We start from the raw sequence: 25886 nt of genomic DNA, 5'->3' as shown, positions 1-25886 counted from the left end.
TTGAATTCTTTGTTATGTTTACAGAGACTAGGCTGTGTCCATGGCGAAGAACTGCCTTATATGTTTGGAGCTGCACTGGTGGGGGGTCTAATGCATTTCCCTCGCAACTACACGAAGTCAGAGATGCTGTTAGCCGAGGCCACAATGATCTACTGGAGTAATTTCGCCAGATCCGGGTGAGTGAAAATCTATTTTTGGAATAATTTCTGAAAACAACATATCAAATCCTAAATCTTGAATTTTCTATTCTGAGTGGAGGACAACAAACAATCAAGAATAAGTATATGGAAATAGTATCTTAAGTCACAAGGACGGGAAGGGCCCTTCCGCAGGCGAGAATGACGTTTTAAGTCAAACCGTTAGCCGAGACTAGAATTTCATTCGAGCACTGCAAAAGACATTCAAGTAACTTACACTATTTTTTTTCATAATAATCCAAAAAAGAATAATTGAGAAACAGAAAACATTAACTGCTTATGCTGACATTACTACATGCATTCTATAAACATAACCTAGTTTACAAGTTTCGAATCAGGAATTTCTGGATTGTAGTTGACAAAACTTTTACCTGGAGTGCTAAATGGCGGTTTTCGTACCAGTTTTGCTGTTCCAAATTCGGATCTAGGAAGCATACTCGACTGTAAAAAATACCTATGATTTTATGACAGCATAGTATGCTGTAATGAGAATCATATGTTCATTTGTTCTACAATCAGCTGTTTACCGGCTTGATTTCATGAATGTAAAACAGCTGAAATTGAATGACTATGACGAAAAATCAGATTACAGTGCTCTGATATGATTGAATATATATATAAGTGGAACAATAAATTATGCAAATCAAAATGTTTTTGTGGGGATAGAAGGTGTATAGAGAGGAAAGAATAGTAGACTAAGACCCGGTTTCACAAAAGCTGGCTAAGTTTTAACCGTGATTAACTTCACGAGAATCAATCAGAGAAGGCGTTTTTGGAAAGACGGTTTTTCTGATTGGTTCTCGTGGAATTAATCACAGTTACAACTCAACCAGCTTTTGTGCAAAACAAAATTTACTCGTGAATAAAAATGTGTAAATATTGAATACAGTGATTCAAGGATGAATTCAATCTCAAAACCCTAAACGAATCCATAGTTCAACATCGAAAACAGCACTCAGTAGAGTTTTCAAGTCAAATATATATCGGCCAAAACACTGTTGGTATTATGTTCAACAGTTTTGCATTGAAACAAATATAGATTGACTACAGATGGAAATTACTTAGATATTGCATTTATATCTCAGCCCATCACCCGGGCTGTCCAATAATTTTTGAATAGTAGCGCTCATCGAATTTCCATCTAGCTGTATTTATTATTTATAAATATACTTATTCCATTTAATATAATACAAAATATTATTCCATAGCTCTATATTTATTATTTATAAATATACTTATTCCATTTAATATAATACAAAATATTTATTCCATAGCTTTATATTTATTATTTATATAATTATTTTCAACTGACAACCCTGTTGTCAATATTTGCAGTAGCAGAAGTCTTCGAGTGATTTACATAATTTAATTTGGATTTTCGTTCAATAATAATATTAATATAGATTGACTAAACTTTCCGTGTTGTTTGTGTATATTCTACCATTCTCTCTCATAGAATTTACATTGATATGTTCAAAGCTCCGCCAATTTATGTAGATGCATAACAATATTATCTATAGTTATTCCAAATTGCTTTCTTCATACCATATACAGTTCAATAATTTTTTTCTTAGTCTATATTATATGAATTCATCTATATTTTTTCTGTATTGTAAGCTATTGTATATAAGTGTATAAGCCAGTATATATTGTTATCTATATAAATACTCAATCAATCAATCAATCAATCATAGCATCAAGAATGAGACATTTAGTATTAATTTTCTATATTATCAACAGAAAATCGATTTGGTTTTGTTTGTTACAAAGTTTCTCTTCAGTTGTTGTTGCTCAACGGTTACCATGACCATATTTGGTATACTTGGAGTCTCGGCCAATGGCAGTTTTCATCCTTGGTCAATGGCAGTTTGATATCCATCCTTGGCCTCTATTGGTCGACAGCTATCAGCCAATCGTAGGGCTTCACCCACACTCTGTTCACTGTATTCTTTCGCTCAACGTTAAAACTTCTAGTTTGCTGAAGACTGTTAATGGTGTGGCAATCAAGACTATAGTGGGGTCCACGTTATAATGGCAGTATTTGATTAACATTGGTGTTGCTATCCTTGCCTATCATTCGACAAAATAGATAGCACTATCCTTTTCTAGCTCCATGTCGTTGCCAAATCCGTTAAAAACGGAAAAATGTAGGAATATAAAATAAATCAAGGCTGACGAACGGCAACGCTGTTATCCTATCTTTACCTACTGCCATTATAACGTGGACCTCAATAAAGTATCTCAAAATGCTTTTAAAAATTAGTGGTTTTGGCAGGATCAATCAGTTTTCATTCAATACCGATTTACTAGCTTTATTTTGAGAAGAGAATGATTTTGATGAGTTGAAGAATGTTTTGAATGGAATAGAATCTAGGGAGAAAACTATTGGAAGAGTACTACCATGAAGAAACAATAGCATGAGTAGATATCCCATGGTATAAGGCGTTTATGTCGCAACTTCTACTGTTATCTCAAGCCTATAGACCACGTAGTTCTTTCCTGTAAAGCTTCATGAAGCTGGTAGTCTCTCATATTGTGCCGTTCATACACTCTTACCCGGTCAAAACAGTAGAAATCGACACTATTCGACAGTAATCGGCTTGAGATAACAATAAAAGTTGCGACATAAACGCCCTATACCATGGGATATCTACTCATGCTATTGTTTCTCTATGGTACTACTGATGTTGTAAGTATAATACGGAATGAATCGATAGAAGCGAATGGGATTTAAAGAGAATAGAAGAGGATGGGAGAATGAAAGAGAATAAAAGGAAGTGGAAGCCTGTTCTGTCATTGATCAGAGAATAGACAGACGAGCAAGTTTTAATTGGACGCGCAAAGCCGGTCTGATTAATACCTTTGTCGGCATAGGTTTCTTTGTCTAGTCGCTGACTGGAAACTAGTTCAAAAAGTCGTTTCAACTAGAAATGTAGTTGGTTGAGTTGACAGAATCCTGCATACTAATTCCTTAAACGTTGCTCCATACTAGTTCAAAGAATTAGAACTAGATATATAGTTGGTTGAAATGTCAAAATCTTGCATACTGATTCCATCGCCTAGTTGCTGACTGGATTGAAGAATAAGTTCAAGTAGAAATATAGTTTGTTGGATTCTCAGTATCGTTCATATTGACTGAGTTTGCCTTACTAGGTTGAAGAATTTATTATAGTTCAACTATAAAAGAGTTGATTGGATTCACAGAATCATTCTTACCAACATTGCCTCACTGGTTTGAAGAATAATTTAGTTCACCAGGAAAAAATATAGTTGGTTGAGCTCTCAGAATCTTTCTTACTAACTAAGTCAAAGGTGAATTAAGTTATTCACTGACGTTCAGTTTCTAGTTCTTTGCTGCATTGGGGTAACCGTCCACTGGAACCGTATCTAACCAATCCGTTCGGCCGTTGGATCGGACGAATCTGCCGGCCGTTAATTATGACAAGATATGGTCGTCCATTGGAACCTTTTACGTCAGTCTAGCTCACTGGTTGCCAATTATTATTGAATTAACTACTATCATAACCACCAAAATTTTCCATAAACAATGATTATATTGAGATTTTTGAAATTGAATAAACAAATATCCATTAAATTAGTTATTCATCTTAATAATCTCACCTTCAGATCCTATTTGTTCAGCAATCTTTGTCAACAGATTCCTTTGAACATCACAACGATGATTTCTTTTGTCTCGCATATCTCACAATGGAACATGCTCTTGAACCAAACTTATCAACTTTTCATTGTCCATAGTTACAACTTCATAAAACAGATCAACTTCAAAAAACAAAAACAAAGAAGACTGTGAAACCATTTTTTTATGTAGTTGAGAAGTTGATATTGCTGTAATTATTCATATTGAATGAAAAAAGATTGACAATGGTGTAATAACCGAAACCGGTCTTTCCAAGTACAGTATTAATAAATCTGTGGTTTTTGACAAGTTCTTAGTCTTTTTCATTCACTGTGAAACAAATTTAGGTTCGGTGGTTTTCGGCTGATGCTAGTTCGGACGAAAACGGTTCAAGTGGAGAGCCCACCTTAAGCCTGTGGTCTTGTGACAGAATTCAAGAAATCAAAACTACAATAATTGATAACTTCATTTTCGCCATTATGCTAATTATTTTATGTTAGTTATTTATACATGTCTTTTCTAGCAATTACTGCCGGTAAAATGAGTACAACTGGGATTTCAGTTATGTTATATGTAATTTATTTTTATTATTTCTAGAATAGAGTATATTCTGAATTCCTGTATGATGTACCCAATTATTATGTAAATTTGTAATTGTAAAAATCTTGTATATATGGCAAATAAATTGAATTGAATTGAATTGAAATTTTCCATTCTGTCCTATTTTTCCTTAACATCGTTAAGTTATATTGAAAGTCGGTAAATGTTGTAGTTATTTCTCTATACTTTGTCGTACACAAATCAGAATGTTTTTCTAGCACAATCATGAACAATCATTGCATGAACTATTATTAATTATTGTTATTGGTGTTGTATTCGATGAAAATTCATATTATTTATTTTACAGAAATCCGAATGAGCCCCAGGACACTGAACCAGTGCATGGCATTCGACAAGAGAAGAACAAATTCAAGAATATTGAATGGTCACCTTATGAATCGCTGCATAAAAAGTACCTCAGTTTAGGTGCGTGGTTTTAGCTACTTCATTTTTTACTTCTCATTATAGTGAAGAATGTAGCCTATAAGGTTCTTGAAGATTTCTTTGTCATTGTGGAAATTAATAATAATTATTGTTGTACCCTTTTTTTGTCATTGAGGAAATTAATTGCTGTAGCCACTAGCCAGTGATAAAGAAAGGAGGATTTGGAAATTAGTTGATTAGAGTATAGACTGAATTATATTTACTGTTGTAATAAATTACTTACCCTCTATGCAGCACTACAGTCCGTCGTGGACCTTTGCCTCCATCACCAAGCCTCTCCACCAATCCCTCTCAGCCACTACAGCTCTCCATCCTCTGCTATCCATGACACGCAGATCTTCTCGTACGTCATCAAACCATCATTTCTTTGGTCTGCCTTGTATTTTTCATGCAAATAACCGCTTCTTGTACACTGTACTAAGTTATCAACAAACATCCAGGATTTAATGAATTTTCAATGCAATTTTATGCGAAATTAATGTTCAATTCATTATTCTATTTCCTGAAATAATTGTAGGCCTACCGTGTTCACAAGCAGGCTGCTCTCTTCAAATTTGCCGCATTTATATGATCTCTATAATTTATACTATCATGTTATATAGCTATTCATGTACTATACTCTGTCCAAATGGCATGAGCTCTGAAGGATTGGGCCGACCCACCTACTACTCACACACACACAAGCGCAGTCTCCTTTTGTGTGTGTGAGTAAAGGGACGGTCTGTCTACCTGTATACTACGTGGTATACATAGTATATCAATGGCGCAGGTGGGCCGGGCGTGTGTGCCTGCGCGTGGAGGAGCAAGGGTCGGCTTAATCTTCCAGGGCTCATGACAGTCTGGACAGAGTATATATAATATGTTCATTCAATAATCACTCACAAACATCAGTTAAGCCTGGTTTTTACTAGAAGAGTTAGTTGTCAAGTAACTAGTATACTAACTCTACCGAGCTAGCTCTACTCTACTTACTTGGTCGAGCAACTGTTTTCACCACAATTGAGAGTAGTAGGTAAAATGTGTTGTCTAGTGAACATAACTAGCTTTAGAATGTTAATACGAAATATATTCATTTCGCCTACTCTACTAGCTCGAGACTGTTTTCATTAGCATAGTAATGGTAGAGTAGAGTGTGAAACGGTGGTGTGGGAAGGCAAGTTAGTGGTAGAATGCTATCCCACTCTACTAGCCTATACTATAGAGAAACAATAGCGTAAGTAGATATCCCATGGTATAGGGCGTTTATGTCGCAGCTTTTACTGTTATCTCAAGCCGATTACTGTCGATTATTGTCGATTTTTACTGTTTTGACCGGGTAAGAGTGTATGAAGGGCACAATATGAGAGACTACCAGCGTCATAAAGCTTCACGGGAAAGAACTACGTCGACAACCGGCTTGAGATAACAGTAAAAGTTGCGACATAAACGCCCTATACCATGGGATATCTACTTACGCTATTGTTTCTCTATGCCTATACTAAAAACTAGTACTTTACTATGAAAGTTTCCATTGGGAGAGTTGACAAGATAGTTAGTACTTGCCCAGGGTACTCTACCACTAACTCTACTAATAAAAACCATGTTTCATGCAAAAGGCTTTCAAAATTATTAAGATTGTCCGGCTTTCGACACAATGTCACAATGGTAGGCTACTCCAGAGGATTTGAAGCTGAATTAAAGTAATGCAGTAACAAAGGCTATAAGAACTATAGTCCGTGCAAATTTACTTCAGACTTGGAGGAATATGCAGCTCAGAGAAATGGAGGGAGATCAGCCAATTACAGTGATTGAAAGAGTAATAGGTAGAAGCGCAGTTGCCAATTTGTCAGTCGTCTGACCGCTTTCAGACAGGAAACTTCACATGTGTAGCATGAGAACATGAACAGTCACTAGACGTTGGAAATCGCTGGCCGCTCGCTTCAAAACGGCAACATCGCGCCTCTGAATCCCTCCCGCTGTATGCTTTCTGCGCATGTCCATCCCAAGTCGGAAGTAATACCATAGAGAAACAATAGCGTAAGTAGATATCCCATGGTATAGGGCGTTTATGTCGGAACTTTTACTGTTATCTCAAGCCGGTAGTCCACATAGTTCTTCCCCGTGAAGCTTTATGACGCTGATAGTCTCTCATATTGTGCCCTCCATACACTCTTACCCGGTTAAAACAGTAAGAATCGACAACAATCGACAGTAATCAGCTTGAGATAACAGTAAAAGTGGCGACATAAACGCCCTATACCATGGGATATCTACTTACACTATTGTTTCTCCATGGTAATACTGCACAGAGTATAATCATGTTTTCTGTAGTTTCATAACAACTAGATATCATGATCCCTGTAGAATTCCGTCACAGTTGGCGAATCCAAATTTCGGTTAGTTGAGTTGAGGTTAGGTTAGGAGAGTGATGGGTACACCGCGATGATCCCAGCAACATTATAATGACAGTTTCGCCATAAACGGCAGGGAATGACTGCAGCACAGCAATGCCGAGATTTATGACTTTAAAACCTACCACCGAACAAAACCTCTCGTACATTTCACTCCAGTCATTTCCACTGGCGTTATTAATGTTTATTGGTCATAACGTGGGTGCGCGCTCCCAAAAGCAATGCACAAACCTAACCTAACAACAATGAATCATTGTCAGAGGGTGAGGAAGAGAGGGGAGGGGATGACAAAGAAGTAGGGGAAGCCAGAAACTTTATATCCCTACTAATATCGATACTACAGGGCTATACAGTTTAATTTAAACCTATTGTTTGCCGTGTGATAATACCGCGAGAGCGGAATGTGATCTCTCAATTGCGTTGCCGGCCTTATTGCAGTAATAATGTCTCTGGCTTTGAAAAGTTGCTGATTCGTAATGGGCCTATCTCTACAATGATGACCAACTTTAGGTCGTCAATGGCCGGTGATTTTTCGGGAGCTTAATTGTCTCTTGATTTTGTTTAGTAGCCTTAATTAATCGTTCTTTCTCTATCTTCACCTAGTCTATTAGAAATCATGTTTTTCATACATATACATATTTTGTAGATATCATAGTAATCTATCATAGATTTCTAGTGTATTATCACTACCTATAAATAGGTCCACTCAGTGGCGCCATTTCACCAAACTGCTAGGGGGGCAAAAACCAAGAGGTATGAAGGGGGGGAAGAAATACGCCCAAAGGATAGAGGGTCCTGGGTTTCCCCATAAATGTTACATTCGAAGACGTTATTATATGCTTCATTTTCTCCAGTTTTATACAAATGTGGTTGAAGTATCAATACATGCATATTGGTCCACACTATTAGTATGAATCATGAAGTATTTATTAGAAATATAGGCCTACAGAGAGGCCCTAAATTAGGAATACACTGAAACAGATTTCTTGAAAATCATGGAAAAAGATCAATTTTTCTTTTACAATGACAATTTCAACAATTTCATTGGGGATCATATTCTAATTGGAAATTAACTTTCAGTTAGAAAGCTAAAGAAACATTAAACTGTTCCCATAATTCTCACCAACTCTGTACATACATTATTGATTGTCTGATTGTGTCCTTTCTTTTGCTTTCACTGTGACATCTTGCAACTTGTTCATTCTCACGTTGAAATTTATGCAATAACTCACTTATTGTGTCCTCATCCATAATTGTACCCTTTCTATATTTAAGCTTCAACTATACCACAGAGAAAAATATATTCTTTATTATTCCATACCCATACTTTCAAGGCAATTTTGCTACATTCTTGATACTGTAGAAGGAATTATACTACTGCTGTTTAAAAAAAGTATTAAATCAGTATGAGTTCTAAGAACTCGTGTACCTTATTATTAATATAATTATTAAGATAATATTATTATTCATCTGATCCTTGGGGGGGCCTAGGCCCCCCTGCCCCCCCTAAATGGCGCCTCTGGGTTCACTTTATAATGGCAGTGGAGGAATGGGTATATAAATTAGATGAATTTTCAATATTCAAGGAAAGGCTACATTCAAGAAGAATGAGAGGAAGGCCGAGAATAAGGTGGGAAGATGAAGTGAGAGACGATCTTCAAAAAATGGGATATAGAGGATGGAGACAGTTAACAGAGGACCGAGAAGCGTGGAGAGCTGTAGTGGAGGCGGCCAAAGATCATATTGGGCTGTAGTGCTAAAAAAAATACAATAATATTCTTTGTACAATATCATCATTCGTACATATATTATAGTTTTCGTACATATCAGAGTATTCTATCATAGGTTTTTAGTGTATTATCATTACCTATTGAGAGGTCCACGTTATAATGTCAGTGAAGAAATATAGGAGAGCAGCGTTACCGATTGCCTGTTTTGCCACTGCCCTCTATGGAGGATAGCTGATACCTGTATTTATGTGATGTAATATCATCTGTTCATTGTTGTTTGGAATAATCAATTATATTTTATCCGTCAAGAAAATGTATTTTCCAATTACTAAATAATAAATACGTATGTGTAATTGAGATTAAATAGATTGTTGATTAAGATTATATTTCTACATTGTTGAAAACGATCTGGCAAAGTTGCACAGCTAGAAAAAGATAGAGCTATGTGCTGTGTCGAATGATAGACAAGGATAGCAACACCAATGTTATCCAAATACTGCCATTAAACCGTGAACTACAGTAAGAAATAAGCGAACTATAATTAAGCGAGTAAGGAATAATTAGAACTACTAAAAAGCGCTATTCTATTTTTTAGACTTCAATTCATAAGAATATTGTTGATAAAGTATGACCAAAGAGGATATTCTTTAGTTTCTATTTTTCTATGGTATGACACATCGGTTTTATATCAATTCGTAGAAAAATATTGCATTTGCGACCTTGTGAGTCTTGAAATAACACTGTTTTGATAGAAAGTTACTTTTGTGTCAAAATATATATTGTTAAAGAGATAACTTAATATTGATATATCAATTTGAACCCATTCACGTGATTAAAGGAAAGCCTATACTGCTTTTACATTACTTTATTGTGAATGAGAGCTCATTAATTTTTTATTTGATTGTAGAGTTATTCAAAAGGTCATTATAATTTTTTTTCATCTGGTGATACAGAAGGTTGATAAAGTTTTTCTAATATGTTGATTGATTATTCCAGACACAAAACCTAAGGTGAAGAACCACTACCGAGCTCACCGGCTTTCGTTTTGGCTGAACCTGGTTCCTGACCTCCACCGACCTGGGGGTGACGACGTCCCAAGGTCACATCACCAACTCGACAACCTTGACGATTATCCACAACATGTGAGTAAATCATACACACAAGTCTAGAGTTCATGTGGGCATCATCAGCGAACAAATCTTTTGACCTCGTGCACCTATCCCTGCATCTGCTATCCTTTTCTAAATAATAATCATTTTCTAATTCACTTTCTTCTTCCCTCAAGTTGTTATGCCATTATTGGGCATATTTTGTTCTCTTATTCTTATTCAACTGATATACTCTATTTGAGTTTGTCCTTTTATTGCTAGTAGTCATTTTCAAATTCAACTTTCCCCTTCAATTTTCTGTGTTGTTGTGAATGTGATGCAGTGGCAGATATCAATATTGAATGAAAACAACTTGATATTGTTGAAACCATTTATTTAATGAACCAATTCGAGATTCCGGTGCTATTTTCGATCCTTGAAACATTATCAATCAATCTCCAGTGATCTGATTAAACATTAAGTATCAGAATATAATATAATGCGGTTCAAGCCTGATATTATATAATTTTATTCTCATCACCCGTTTGGATTAGTTAGTTACTGAATTTCTCTTCATTTGATCTTATTTAACGGTTCTCAACGCTATATTTGAGGTTCTAGCCGTTTTTGGTTGCCCGGTGACCAATTTACAAAAACCATTCGAATGGATAGGAGCTAGAAACTGAAGTATTCTTAACTTATACCATTCTTGAAAATCATTCATGGATGCGACTCCTAATAATCACGATAATAGAGTAAAAACAACTCACTTCACTCTTGTGATTTAGGAAAAGATGGTGTGCAGATTTGTTGAAATGTATCAATTGCTGGAATTTAAAAAAATTGTAAAAATTTTAAACAGAGTATCTCAGTACCTCGTCCCTTACACCACAACATTAATCCTCTCTTGTAGACATGATAATGTTCTCGGGAAAAAATCTACTGCTGGAAAAGTTGTCCAGAATTCCAGAATTTGCACACTCAATCTGCTGACACTAGAGCAGTTAATTTCTTTCACTTATTACGGCACGTTTATTATTCAACTCTTTCCCTCTCTCACTCGTGATTCTCTCTCTCTCTCCCTCTCTTGTTCGTAATTCTCTCTCTCTCGCATTTTAATTCAACTACAGGTCCCAGCTCACGAATCAAAGAGTTGAAGAGAAGGGGAAAAGGGGATTAGAGTAAAAAAATGAAAAAAGGGCTCTCGGCTAGTCTCTCTAACAAAGTATGCCGTTGGGGTTTCAAAGGGATTCCGTGTCTGCTGTAGATTTCAATTTCTCTCTCTCTCTCTCTCTCTTTCTCTTTCTCTTTCTCTTTCTCTCTTCCCCACTTACACTCTCACTCTCTGAGTCTGAATCTGAATCTCTTTCCTACTCTTTCATTCTCTATCTTTCCTCTTTCTGCTATCATTCATTCTCTTTTTTTCCTATCTCTTTCTCTCTCTTTGCCCCTCTCTCTTTGTCCCTCTCTCCCTAAATCCCTCCCTCTTCCTACACTTTTTCATCTTTCATAAATCTACAGTAATTCTCCTATCTCTCCTAGCTCTATTTCAACATAGTTTGTCGCAAATTATTCTTCCTTATCTCTCATAATGATTGTCTATTTCATGGCTTCTCTACTGTTCTTTCAATTCCTCTTACCCCTCATCTTCTAGTTCAAGTTTGTTCTCATTCCTTCCTCTTGTTTCTCAGTTTTACTCTTTTTCCCACTTTACTCTTCTACTTTTCTATTCTCGTATTAGATTTCTATCCTTTTCTTCTACCCAACTTCTCTTTGAAAATAATTGAACATATTATTTCCTTTAGCTCTTTCCCTTTGAACCTCTCTTCTGCCTTAAAATATGTTTTCTCCTGCCATATCTATTTTCTATCACAGTGATTTTTCTTTCATCTGGTCTCTCTTTTTCTTTTCAATTCTTCGTTCTCTATCTATGGAGGGGGAAGAGGTAAGCCAACTTCGTGGCCAACTTTGAGGGTTGAGTGTAAGAGAGGGCCGGCTGCGCCCTAACTCCGCCCTCCAAGGTAAAAAATAATGGCAGCGATTCTATTTTATTCTATTCTATTCTATTCTATGGAATTCTTCCTCCACTTTTTCTCTATGGGCTCCTTCAGTGCCCACCTTTCCGACTATCAACCCATACTTCTATTGTAACAGCTTTTTTCTTCTGTGCTCACCTTCTATTTCCTTCTCCTCTCTTCTTCTCTCTCCTTTTCATCTATTTCATATCCTTTACTCAACACAATCGATCTATCAGAATAATCGAAGTTTTAAGACTCTTGCAACTGACTGTATTCTTACTTAATTTCTCAACTCTTTTACATCCATTTTTCTCTCATAGAATATACATCAAAGTTATTCAATGGAAGATTCTAGTATAATTTATTCAGTTTTAGGACATTGAAATAGAACGTTAATGATTAGTGAAAGTGACTATTTTCCAATATGATTGACTTCAAAAATTTATTTCTTTTTTTGGCTCATATTCGAGAGTCATGGAATCGTTCCGAACACTTTTGATTTCATTATTGAGCCTAGACTGTAAACTGCACTGTTCTACATTGGCTAACAGTCAAAGCAATACAAAAATAAACTATAAGTAACGGTATAGGAATGAAATCATGATGGATTCAATAATGTTGAATGAAAAAGACTAAGAAATTGTCAAAAAACCACTGATTTATTGATAATTAGAAAGACCGGTTTCGGTTATTACACTATAATTGTCAATCTCTGATAAACAAATTTGACAATTTCTTAGTCTTTTTCATTCAATATGAATAATTACCACAATATCAACTTCTCAACTACACAAAAAGATTCAATAATGATCAAACCACAAATACAGTCATCTTTTCCCCAACACCAAAATTGACCTAAACTCCAATAGGGTCCGAATAAAGCATAATATACAATCCTCCCACAGGGGTTTCCCAGTTACCCCAAAAGTTACGAAGCCCCCCCTAACTTAACTTTGTTTCCCAAATCTTTTAACTCTCACTTCCCCAGTTTTTAAATGGATTTAGAGGAGTAGAATACCAGTCTACACCCTGTTTAAAAGAGATCGTGTGTTGAGGGAAAATTTTGACAGAACATAATCCCTTCACGTGAAATAACTCCCTCCATGTGTCAGAGAATATAAAAGGGGAGAAAATCACCTGTAATTCTTGAGAGTGTCAGTGGGAGAAAGTATCGAAAGTGGGGGAGTGTGAGAGAAAGTAATAGTATAGTGAGGTCCACGTTATAATGACAGTATTTGATCAACTTTGGTTTTGCTATCCTTGTCTATCATTCGACAAAGCCGGTGTTACTATCCTTTTCTAGGTTCACAACGATGCCAATTATGTTTTTGACAGTGTGGAAATATAATTATTAATTAATGCAGAGAATCGGCATCGCTATTCTTCTATCTTAATCCACTGCCATTATAACGTGGACCTCACTATAGGGGGTGGTGAAGTGTTGAAAGATTTTGACCAGGGTAGAAAAGCAAGCTCAACTCTTTTGAGTGTTTGGAGGAAATTTTGGAGGATTTGGGAGATTTTGAAGGGGAGAAATTATATCCAATCCTCCCGAGTATTTAGGGGAGGATCGGATTCCCAATGCTCCTCAGTTTATTTGAGGGGGAAACCATCCCCAACCGTTCCAAGTTGACGGAGAAAGAGAATTTCATGAGGGATTTTTCCCGGTTTTGAGTGATGGGGTAGCGGAATTATCCCCCAAACACGGTCAGAATTTGAAATTGAGCTCTTTATTACGGCTATCAGTTTTAAACGAGGTTAAATCATCCGTGGAGCAAGCAAAAGAGTATGGCTCGCCATAGTAATCCCCTTCTTATTGGCGGGCGATTCGAAGCCATGAGCTTTTGGCTGGCTGTTGTCTCTCGACCGGCATACTGATTCATCCCAATCATACCACACTTTTCAATTAGATTTTCAATCAGAGTAGTTTCCAGTGTACGAGAGCTCTTCCAAATCGATGGAACATTTTGACTTTTTTATTGCGATTAAGGTTCACACTGAACGGTTCTCTAAAGAGTTTGAAGCGATGTTGTCCTATTTTCAGCTGTTGAGATATCAGATATATAATGGCTGACATAAAGAGTGGGAGTATGTGCAATTGTTTAAAGATGGAAATTATTCGTGGATCATATATCAGGGTAACAGGAATGATTTGAAACAATATGACTCATATTATGGATCATTATCTACGTTCAAGAATAGAGAGCAAAGATTGATTGATTGAGTACTTTATTTATGTAGATTACAATATATACTGGCTCATACACTTATATACAATAGCTTACAATACAGCAAAATTATAGATGAATTTACATAATATAGACTAGGAAAATAATTATTGAACTGTATATGATAGGAAAAAGCAATTTGTAATACAATAACTATAGATAATTATATTGTTATGCATCTACATAAATTGGCGGTGCTTTGGACATATCAATGTCCATTCTTTGGAAAGAATATTCGAAGTGATTGATTGATTGAGTACTTTATTTATGTAGATTACAATATATACTGGCTTATACACTTATATACAATAGCTTACAATACAGCAAAATTATAGATAAATTTACATAATATAGACTAAGAAAATAATTATTGAACTGTATATGATATGAAAAATAAATTTGTAATATAATAACTATAGATAATAATCATATTGTTATGCATCTACATAAATTGGCGGAGCTTTGGACATATCAATGTCCATTCTTCGGAAAGAATATTAAAAATATCCTCCCCACTAACTCTCTACCAAAGATAGCATAAAGATACAGATGTGGTCCAATGAGAAGATCCCTAGTTGTTATAAACACATAATGCCTTTCTGCTGTATTTATAATAACTAGTAGTTCGGAGAACATTATAACTCGCTACACTCACTAACATCACTACTCACACACGCCCGTCTTTTCACACACAAACACACTTACAAATTGGATTTAGAGTATGATGATATATGCAATAGGATCGGTGGAGGACGCTGAGAAATAGAAGTCCTTTACACTTTTGAGCTAGGATACACGGTTGAAGATATAAAAAATGTTAAACTTAAAATGTGGGACTTGGGGAAAAATGATCGAATTATATAAAAATTCCATATTTTCAACATGTTATGTATGAAATAAGACTGAAGGAAATAGAAGTCCTTCACACTTTTGAGCTAGAATACACGGTTGAAGATATAAAAAATGTTAAACTTAAAATGTGGGACTTGGGGAAAAGTGATCGAATTATATAAATATTATATAAAAATTCTATATTATTTTCAACATGTTATGTATGAAATAAGACCACCTTGAAGCGCTAAGAAGAATGAGCCTAATTTGAACCTGACCCGATAAAGTATTGAAAAATTTGATTGATTTTTAGGGTAAAATTCCCGAATAAAGGGCCGTCATCTTGAAACGGGGATGAAATTTTAAATTTTAAATATATAAGTTTCTGCGCCTTGTGAAAATAATATCCGTGTTGCCAAATTGTGCGAAATGTCAATCTTTTCATGCAAGCCCATAATATAACTGGATATATTCACCTGAGTACATACAATTTAGTTGATGCAGCGTTGTCAATATTTGAATATATCCAGTCAAATTGACTTGCATTCTGTACTTAAATTATAAATTGGAGAGAAAGTCGAGTTAAAAACATAGATTTTTGGATGTCCGATTTTTTTCCGTCCTTGAACATAACTTGCCAAACACATTATTTTTGTATCTGCACATATTATAAATAGAAGTACAAACCTCAGTACCTTTTGCTGTGTCTACATGGAATGATATACAACAAAATCAGCTTTAAACAATAATCTGAAGCCTCCCATCACATCCTGATTCTCCTAAAACCGGAAAATATTTCAAGAAAATAAATCTGGATTACAGTAAAGCCTGTTTCGAAGTTATTGACAGTTAACAAAGTAATGAAATTGCAGCATGTCCGCCGATCGCGTTTAATCCGAGATCAAAACTGATCGGCCGTTTATTAATAGAGTTGGAAAACTAATTAACCGATTCACGGGAAAGCGAGTCTAATTAGTTGGCAGTGTCTGATTAAAATGCCCGATAATAAGTTGGGCTGTTTATCCCGGGGGAAATTGGCACTCTGTTTCAAGAATGATTGGAGCCGAAGCCGATTGAATTCGCTGATTAAACTGTTGAGTTCCGTTGTTTATGACTGTTAACTTGGAATAACTTCGGAAATGTTCTGCCGAGGTTCTTTTGTCGAATAAACTCGTTCAGTACTGTTTTTCTTATAGAGACCTTTTTTGTGGTTCGCAACCTACCTGACATTGTAAGCTAGGTTCATCTATAATATAATAATACCGAGGGAACGAGCTTTGCTCTGGAGTGTAAAAGCATAGAAAATTTGTAACGAAAGATTGAATCTATAGTTTATATTAATTTATTTATTTTCTCAGTTGTACAATTAGTTTTACAGTTATATGAGGAGGCACAACAGGCTTATGCCCAAAACTGTCCCTTTTCAAATCTATACTACAGTCCAAATCAAAATCTAGGTTAAGCTACTATCACTCATCAAAATAACAATTTATTCACACTACAAAAAACAAACACATCATCAATTATTACAAATAGAATACTATGAATTCGATTTAGAATGATATACTATGTTTGCTACAATATTTGTTAATATACTATGAACTATTCTACACTTACAGCATCTAGTTACTATTTTGGGCTTCCTGAAGTAAACATGTTTTCTGAAAAAAAAAGAAATAAACGAAAATAAGTTTCTCTTGCTGAATTTTTCTTCTCGTGAGATCAGCTGGATGATGATCCCACACACATGCACTCGTTCACTCACTTCCACGGTATCGACAGACGACAAAATTTTCAGCTGTTTCTCCAAGGACGTATTTATCCTTTTAATGTCATTCAGCGAGTTATTTCAGGGTTGTGACCTAGTGCAATCGAATTTGCATATCATAAACCTACTTTGTTCCAAATTTCGTGAGAATCGTTGGAGTCGTTTTCGAGATCCGGTCACATACAGATATATATATAAACATCTAAACATCTAAACATATAAACAGAAATTGCTCGTTTAATAGTATAGGATGATGAAGGAAAGAATTGGCTTATACGTCGTATGAGATAGGAAATTCACGAATGACGCATCATCACATCTGAACTACTGGACTGATTAACTTTTCCATATAGATTCTCAATCCACCGAGGATGGTTATAGGTCTATTTTAAATTTAAAGATTCTAGTAGGTCAGTTTCAGTTCGTCAAGTTTCTAATTAGACCCTTGCGAAGCATGGGTTACCTGCTAGTCTATTATAAAAGGTATTTCATGACCATATTTGGAATACTCGAGCGTATCTTGTCTCGGCCAATAACAGTGGAGCTCAGCTCCTATTGGTCGACAGCTAATGGCCAATCGTAGGGCTTCATCCACACTGCTCCCCAATTGGTAAGCTGATCAGTTTTCTAGAAATAGATGAGAGTGTAAGCTATTCTCTCAAATTGTTTCAATAAACCAGTCGTTATGACTTTTGCCAATATCAAGTCGCTCTCATTTTCAATCTGGCATACAGTGTTGATGTACAGAATAAGTCAATAATATGGAATCTATAACCTCGAACTATGCCGAGTCATATCGTTATAACGCAATATTTAATCAAGCATATAACGAATATGATGATGTCTAATCAGTCTTTGAATTTCATCACATACATTGATTTCTTTACTTTACATCGTTCAATATAATTTCGATGCAAGTTCGTTAAATATTTTATAGTTACTTTTAGGATAGTTGATGGTTGATGTTTAATAGTTGATAGTTGACAACCAATATAGTTAAATAGATAATAGTTTAGCAAAATTTCAACTCTTGAATTTGGTTTGATATTATGGAACCAACCACGAAACTGCAGTTCAGTGCTCAAAATGAAGAATGGATGTATGAATAATGAATGAAAAGTGGAACTAAATTCAAATTCAAATTCAAATGATCTTTATTCACAAAAAAAAGTAATACAGCAGCAGAAACATTAGATAAATAGTGAATATTCCCCACAAAGACAACAAGTCTGGGGAATTGATTTAAGCGTTTCCATTTATTCAGAAATTGAATAGAACAACAGGTAAAATACAGCCACATAGGCCTACTATTAGATCAATAATACGTTTGAAATAACATTGATAGTCTTACAGACTGTTGATGAATTATATTACATTTATAAATCAGTTTATACTGCTTTAATCTATATCAGTCTATACTGCTTCGTCGTTTCAAAAGTATTATTAGAAAGTGAACTTCAACAAGCAGTTCGCAATGAAAAGTTGAATTGAAGAGTATATTAAATTGGATACTACAATCTGAAATTGAATTATTGTATCAAATTAACTTCTATTAACCTGATTACAAAAAGTATGTCACTGGTAGTCAGTGAAATTCATAGAGCTTCACTTGGATTAGCAGCTACTATAATCCATTACCCCTCCCCTCCCCACCGATATTCCTCAGCACATAAGTACAACACACAAAGAAGGGCGAATGAGATTACAACAAAAGGTAGAACAGAGAAACTTTGAATGGACAGAAGAAGGAAAAAAATAGAATTGAACCGTTTAAAAAAGCAAGCCAACATGAGAGTGCTAGAATAATGACGTCATGGAGGGATGGCTGGTAAGGGTTGTTAGAGAGGTGGCTAGGGGTAGATAGAGAGGGGAAAAAGGGTGGAAGGAAGAGGGGTGAAAACTCTCCATGTTGTCAAGAGCTAAAACAATCTTCCATCCATTGGATGTGTGCTTTTTTATTTTTTTTCTCTTTCTCTCTCAACAGTGTAGAACCATCGTATAGTGGCAGATTCCCTAAGACTGGCAGCATTTGTTGAATAGGGGGGCGTTGATGTCATTCTATGATGAATGCTGACAATTTGAAGTGAATCTACTACAGCTCTATTGGATTAGCTGTTCATTTACCATAATCTCATCATTTCTACTTTCATTCTCTTCCCACCAGCTTTTTTTATCACACTCTCTCGCTCTATCTCACTATTGTGCAATGGGTCTCTTCAGACCTTGCACACAAAATAAATAATCAATCAATCAATCACTCTTTCCTTCTCTCTCTTTTTCTTTCTATCTCACTATATTATTCCTCTCTCTTTTCTATTCTATCTCACTCTTCCTTTTTTCTCACTCTTTTTATCCCTCTATCTCTCACTCTCTTTCTTTCTCTCTCTCTCTTTCTTTCTCTCTCTCTCTCTCCCTTAACTCAGTTTACTTATTATTTCTTCTTTTGTACACTTAGAATAATATTTTTTATTTATTAATTTATTATAATTTTGTAATTTCGCAATGTTGTAGCCTAATGTTATAAATGCAATAGGTTTTTCAAGACCTGGCATATGATAAATAAATCAATCAATCTCTCTATCTTCCTCTCTCCCTTTCTCTTTCTCTTTCTCTCTCTCATCAACAACACCCATTCGTGTGTTGATGGGATATGATATTATTTTATATCCTTCTTAGAGAATCGACAATTATCGGTTGAAACACCGCCGATTTATGAAGTTACATTACAATTTTTTACTATCGTCATTCTAATTGCATTTAATCTTTATTCTCATTGATTAATTATTTATACTTTGTGAAATTCGTTGAATAATCAATTGCATTACCGTCATTTAATGTAAATTAGTGTATAAGCCAGTAAATATTGCAACATACATAATTTCTTTATAAATAAAGAAATCTAATCTAATCTTTCTCTCTCTCACTCGCTCTCTCTCACACATTATCAGTCTCTATCTCTATCTCTCTCTCTCTCTCTATTTTGCTGTATTGTAAGCTATTGTATATTAGTGTATAAGCCAGTATATATTGTAATCTACATAAATAAAGTACTCAATCAATCAATCAATCAATCAATCAATCAATCTCTCTCTCTCTCTCTCTCTCTCTCTCTCTAACTCACTCTCTCATTCTCTCTCTCGCTCGTGTGTTAATGGGAAGGATATTTTATATCCTTCTAAAAGAATCGACAATCATTTGTTGAAACACCGCCGATCTATGAAGTTACATTACAATTTTATACTATCGTCATTCTAATTGCATTTAATCTTTATTCTCATTGATTAATAATAATTTATACTTTGTAAAATTCGTTGAATAATAAGCATTACCGTCATTTAATGTAAATAAGTGTATAAGCCAGTAAATATTGCAACATACATAATTTCTTTATAAATAAAGAAATCTAATCGAATCTTTCTCTCTCCCTCGCTCTCTCTCACACACTATCAGTCTCCATCTTTCTCTCTCTCTCTCTCAGGGTTGTGTGGCAGAGAGGACCAGGAGTCCCAACTCCGCCCTAATAGAGGCATATAATCAATCAATCAATCAATCTCACTCTCTCTTATTCGCTCTCTCTCTCTCTCCTACTCACTCTCTCACACTCACTCTCTCTCTCTCTCTCTCTCTCTCTCTCTCTCTCTCTCTCTCTCTCTCTCTCTCTCTCTCTCTCTCTCTCCCTATCTCTATCTCTCAATCAATCAATCAATCCCACTCTTTCTTCCTCTCTCTTTCTCTCTCTATCTCAATCTATCTTTTATCCTCTCTCCCGATTTTTTTTTCTTTGTTAGACTAGCCGGGCGTAAAAGTCTGGAAACACATAATAATTATATTGTTATGTGTATATATTCCCATTTTATTTATATACATACATAGTAGGTTAGCACATGCACAAATTCCATCGCTTGTTCATAATAGGATGATGTGGAATTTTAATGCATGGCTCATCATTTTCAACACATGCTTTCTAAAAATCTCCCAACACTTACTGGGAAATATTGGGAGAAAATTCCAGTATGCACATTTTTTCTGGCGCAGTCGGGTGTAACATGAATAACCTCTGTCTTTCCAATGAGCGAGCTTTGATAGATTTTTTATTAGCAAAGTTGAAAAAGTTGCAGAGTTCTCGTGTAGTTTAAGTAGGTGGGGTTGGTGAGTCGATAAGGTCAGAGTTCGACTGTTGGAGTTTCTAAATAGGGCACGTGTATGGAAAAGTGGATTTGAGCTTGTAAATAAATGTTGTTATTTCTATTGATAGAGACTAATATACAAGTGTCTCACGAAGATGTAACAATCAGAGACCATAGATCAGGGGTCTCCAACCTTTTTTTATCCAAGGGCCACATTGTTAATTCTTGGGAGGCTTAGAGGGCCAATAACAAGGATGTACGTGGAATTTGACTTGTGGGGACACACACGACGGGGGTTTTTGGGTGTGTAAATTATTATATTTCCATTAAAATGATATGAGGAGTTTTAAGTACGTTTAATTGAAACACAGGAAGAAACAAACCAATTCATTTCATTTTAATACAAAGTCCAATTAGTTGAGTGTAAAAAGGTCATAAGAAAACTTGACAACATTCGAATTTACAAAAAGTTACCAAGCTAAAAGAGAATACTTATTTTTGATGAGAAGATTGCATTTGTTTTCCACTTAAAATATCCGCCCATTTAGGATCAAACTTTGTAGTTCCGATCATTAAAATTGATTACAAATGTTCATCTGACAAAGAAGCTCTGTATTTGGATTTATCAAACATCATTTTTGGAAATATCTGCTCACACTTATAGGTAGATCCAAAAAGCTGCTTGTTTACAGCTAATTTTATTTATTTACATACAAAATAATACAAATTACATACAAATGGAGTGGCTAGTAAGAGAAGAGTACTGAACTCACATTTGTAGTCAAAAATGTGAATAAATAATATTTTTTAAAAATCTGTTGCTATAACTCTCGGTGGGCCGGACAAAATCCATCCGCGGGCCGGATGTGGCCCGCGGGCTGTAGGTTGGAGAGCCCTGCCATAGATTCTACATGAAATTTGCCACAACAAAAATGTCCCGTAAAATTGTCTCTTATCAACCTTAGGGACGATTTCCTAGCTCGTGATTTAGCTAAGTTCTAGACTTTAAACAGCTGGAGTCAGAAAATTGGCTTTCCGAAACGGGGCGTAGTCGCAGCTTTTATAACAGTAGTCGTAGTTTCTATTTTCTCATTTCTATAATAATTGGGAACGTTTTTCCTTGACGAAATTAGACATTTCTAAATAATTCAAAATAGCTGAAACTTAACACTATTTTCTCTTTATTTCATTTTGTGTTCAATTTTCTAGTTTATCGAAATTTAATTTAAACGTGACTATGACGATAACTGTGACTACGCCCCGTTTTGGAGAACCAATTTTCTGACTCCAGCTGTTTAAAGTCTAGGACTTTGGCTTCCCAAAACGGGGCGTAGTCGCAGTTTTCATGACAGTAGTCGCAGTTTTATTTTCTTATTATTTCTATAATTGGGAACGTTTTTCCTTGACGAAATTAAACATTCCTAAATAATTAAAATAGCTAAAACTTTAGACAATTCCACTTTATTCTATTTTGTGTTCAATTTTCTAGTTTTTTCGAATTTTCATTCAATTTTGACTATGACAATGACTACGACTAAGCCCCGTTTTGGGAAGCCAATTTTCTGACTCCAGCTGTTTAGTCTAGAACTTAGCCAAATCCCGAGCTCGGAAACCTGCCCTTAGTTTTCGAGATCTATCAATTCCTCGATATTTTTCAAATAGGCCTACTCACCGTCATTAAAACGTCAATAACTAGAATACTATCATTCAAAATTCAATTATAATATTTGAAAAGGTTACGACATTTTCAATAGGCCTAATTCTTATTAATTGTTTCATTGTTTGAGGTTTTTTTACTTTCCATGAGCGCTCAAATTTGGAATAAGTATACTCGTCGAGTTCAAAACCAAATTACGAACCGTTTTTTCTCGATTCTCTCAGAGGAAACAATATATTTTCTATATTGAGAAAACTTCGCCATTTTATAAGCTGCCGAATGAGTATTATGAACTTCTTAGAATTATAACTAGTAGTTCTGTGAACAGTAGACCTCACGCAGTATATCATCCACAAGTACCTGAATGAAACTATAGACCTTATGGAAATACAGCAATAGACTGGCTTCTCCACACATCTGTGTAATCACTTATCAGCTGATTTATGATGAATAATTCTATAGTCTGATTTTTACTCCAATATTGGCGTATGAGGGAGGCTCCTTTTCCCTTTTATATTATCCTTGAAATGAAAAATTTCCAAAAACCTTGTATATACGTCGACGCGCAATTAAAAAAGGAACATACCTGTCAAATTTCATGAAAATCTATCAACGCGTTTCGCCGCAAATGCGCAACATAATATACACATTTAAACATTAAGAGAAATGTCAAACCGTCGACTTGAATCTTAGACCTCACTTCGCTCGGTCAATTAAAACTGCAATCTGACTGAACATTTTTTGCTGCAAATTTGATGTAGAACCTATATGGTCTTTTTCTGTTACACCTTTCCTGGCACACTCTGTATTTACATATAAAAATCGTTCCAATCATTAAATCCCAATGCATTTCTGTTACTAAATAGTTCGTCTTCGTGTACCGTGAATATTTAGTCTCCAGGAAGGAACTCTAAATTCCTAAAATGAATCCCCTGAAATACACTTTTCGAGTTTCAATTATAATTAAGTCTGTTGCATATCCATACTTTTTCACTATTAAAATTAAACTAGAATTTTAAAAACACTTATGGAGTGAAAATGCTCTTACATTGGTAGTAACAATCGTTTCGACCTGTTGTCAGTCATCATCAGCAGATTGTGGGAATAAGGCTAGCTACACACGCTTTCGGTTTCATTCGGTTCGGTTCGGCTCGTTACCGAAAACGAATGAGGCTTTCATACATGTCAGGTTTTAATTCGTACAGTTCTAATTAGGTATTTTCTTCTCAAACACAGCTGTGTTTGGATTTTCACAGTTCATGCTGGTATATTTAAATATAACAGTTGGTGTTAAATTATTGTAAGATGTTATTTCTTGAACAACAAAATTTTAAAGTTAATTGAAAATTTGAATTATTTTAATAGTTTTTTTTTTGATTATGTTAATTTTGGAAGTTCAGAGAGATTATTTTTTTAATTGAAAATTTGTTCCTTGTTTTGACACATGGTATAAAAAACTTCATCTCTTCTCTCCATCGATGAAATCATGTAATATTCGTGGAAAAATAAAAAAAATTCTCCCCAACTTTAAATTATTTATATCTTTCATATTTTTTTAGCAAACTATTCATTGAAAAAAAATGTTTCTGTGAACTAACAGAAATGAATTGACCATATGATTTTAACTTGGAAAATTTTGATTCTTGAAACAATGATACTGCAAATTCTAAACCTTTTCATTGATTAAATTCCCTGACAATGGAAGATTTTTCTCGTGCTTTTGAAACAGATAATCACGATATCAGGTTAAAATAAAAACAAAAAAAGGCAAGCATGTGTAAAAGACTTTGTTTTTTCCTGTTTCCCTAGCAACGAATTCGAATATGATGAAAGCTATTCGTGTCGAGGGGGCGTTCGGTGCTATGCGGTTGCTATTCGGTACCGAATTCAAACCGAATCATCGTTTCACACTTATCGGAATTTGCCGAAAACGAAACAAACCGAACCGAAAGTGTGTGAAAGAAGCCTAACCTTGACATTAGAGTAAATTCCTACAGTCTGATGATGACCAACAACACAGGTCGAACGTATCGTCACTACCAATGTAAGTGCATTTTCACTCCAAACGTGTTTTTAAAATTCAAGTTTATAATTAAGTTTCTGGTTTTTATCAACTTTCATTTTAATTTTCATTGTCAATTTGAATTATTTTAATAGTTTTTTTTTTTGATTATGTTAATTTTGGAAGTTCAGAGAGATTATTTTTTTAATTGAAAATTTGTTCCTTGTTTTGACACATGGTATGAAAAACTTCATCTCTTCTCTCCATTGATGAAATCATGTAATATTCGTGGAAAAATAAAAAAAATTCTCCCCAACTTTAAATTATTTATATCTTTCATATTTTTTTAGCAAACTATTCATTGAAAAAAATGTTTCTGTGAACTAACAGAAATGAATTGACCATATGATTTTAACTTGGAAAATTTTGATTCTTGAAACAATGATACTGCAAATTCTAAACCTTTTCATTGATTAAATTCCCTGACAATGGAAGATTTTTCTCGTGCTTTTGAACAGATAATCACGATATCAGGTTAAAATAAAAACAAAAAAAGGCAAGCATGTGTAAAAGACTTTGTTTTTTCCTGTTTCCCTAGCAACGAATTCGAATATGATGAAAGCTATTCGTGTCGAGGGGGCGTTCGGTGCTATGCGGTTGCTATTCGGTACCGAATTCAAACCGAATCATCGTTTCACACTTATCGGAATTTGCCGAAAACGAAACAAACCGAACCGAAAGTGTGTGAAAGAAGCCTAACCTTGACATTAGAGTAAATTCCTACAGTCTGATGATGACCAACAACACAGGTCGAACGTATCGTCACTACCAATGTAAGTGCATTTTCACTCCAAACGTGTTTTTAAAATTCAAGTTTATAATTAAGTTTCTGGTTTTTATCAACTTTCATTTTAATTTTCATTGTCAATTTGCTATCATTCAATCGTTAAAATTTCAATTTTCTATTATACAGATTTGTGGAGTTATACCCAAATATATTTTTCTGCTGAATTCAATGCCTAATTCACACAAAACACACTTCAAGACCGAAATTCGCGCCTAATCCATCGACTAAGCCAGCCATCAACCTAACCTAACCTCACCATATCCAACTAGAACCTAACCTTACCAGGCCAACTCGACAACTTGCAATTCCTGCGTGTGAAATG

The 25886-nt window shown here is 35.0% G+C and overlaps 1 protein-coding gene across 1 annotated transcript in view; it reads left to right on the top strand.

Moving 5' to 3' along the window:
• LOC111051396 (neuroligin-2) overlaps positions 1-25886 on the top strand; it is a 147927-nt gene that overhangs the window by 109665 nt on the left and 12376 nt on the right. The window contains 3 exon segments of the mRNA XM_039440398.1: positions 25-176; positions 4742-4860; positions 9995-10140. Of these exon segments, the coding sequence (XP_039296332.1) occupies positions 25-176; positions 4742-4860; positions 9995-10140 (417 nt within the window).

The sequence above is a fragment of the Nilaparvata lugens genome, chromosome 13 (genome assembly GCF_014356525.2).
Source record: "Nilaparvata lugens isolate BPH chromosome 13, ASM1435652v1, whole genome shotgun sequence".
In the NCBI taxonomy this organism is placed as follows: domain Eukaryota; kingdom Metazoa; phylum Arthropoda; class Insecta; order Hemiptera; family Delphacidae; genus Nilaparvata; species Nilaparvata lugens.
The sequence above is the reverse complement of the archived record's forward strand: the minus strand, read 5'-3'. Positions and strand labels throughout refer to the sequence as shown.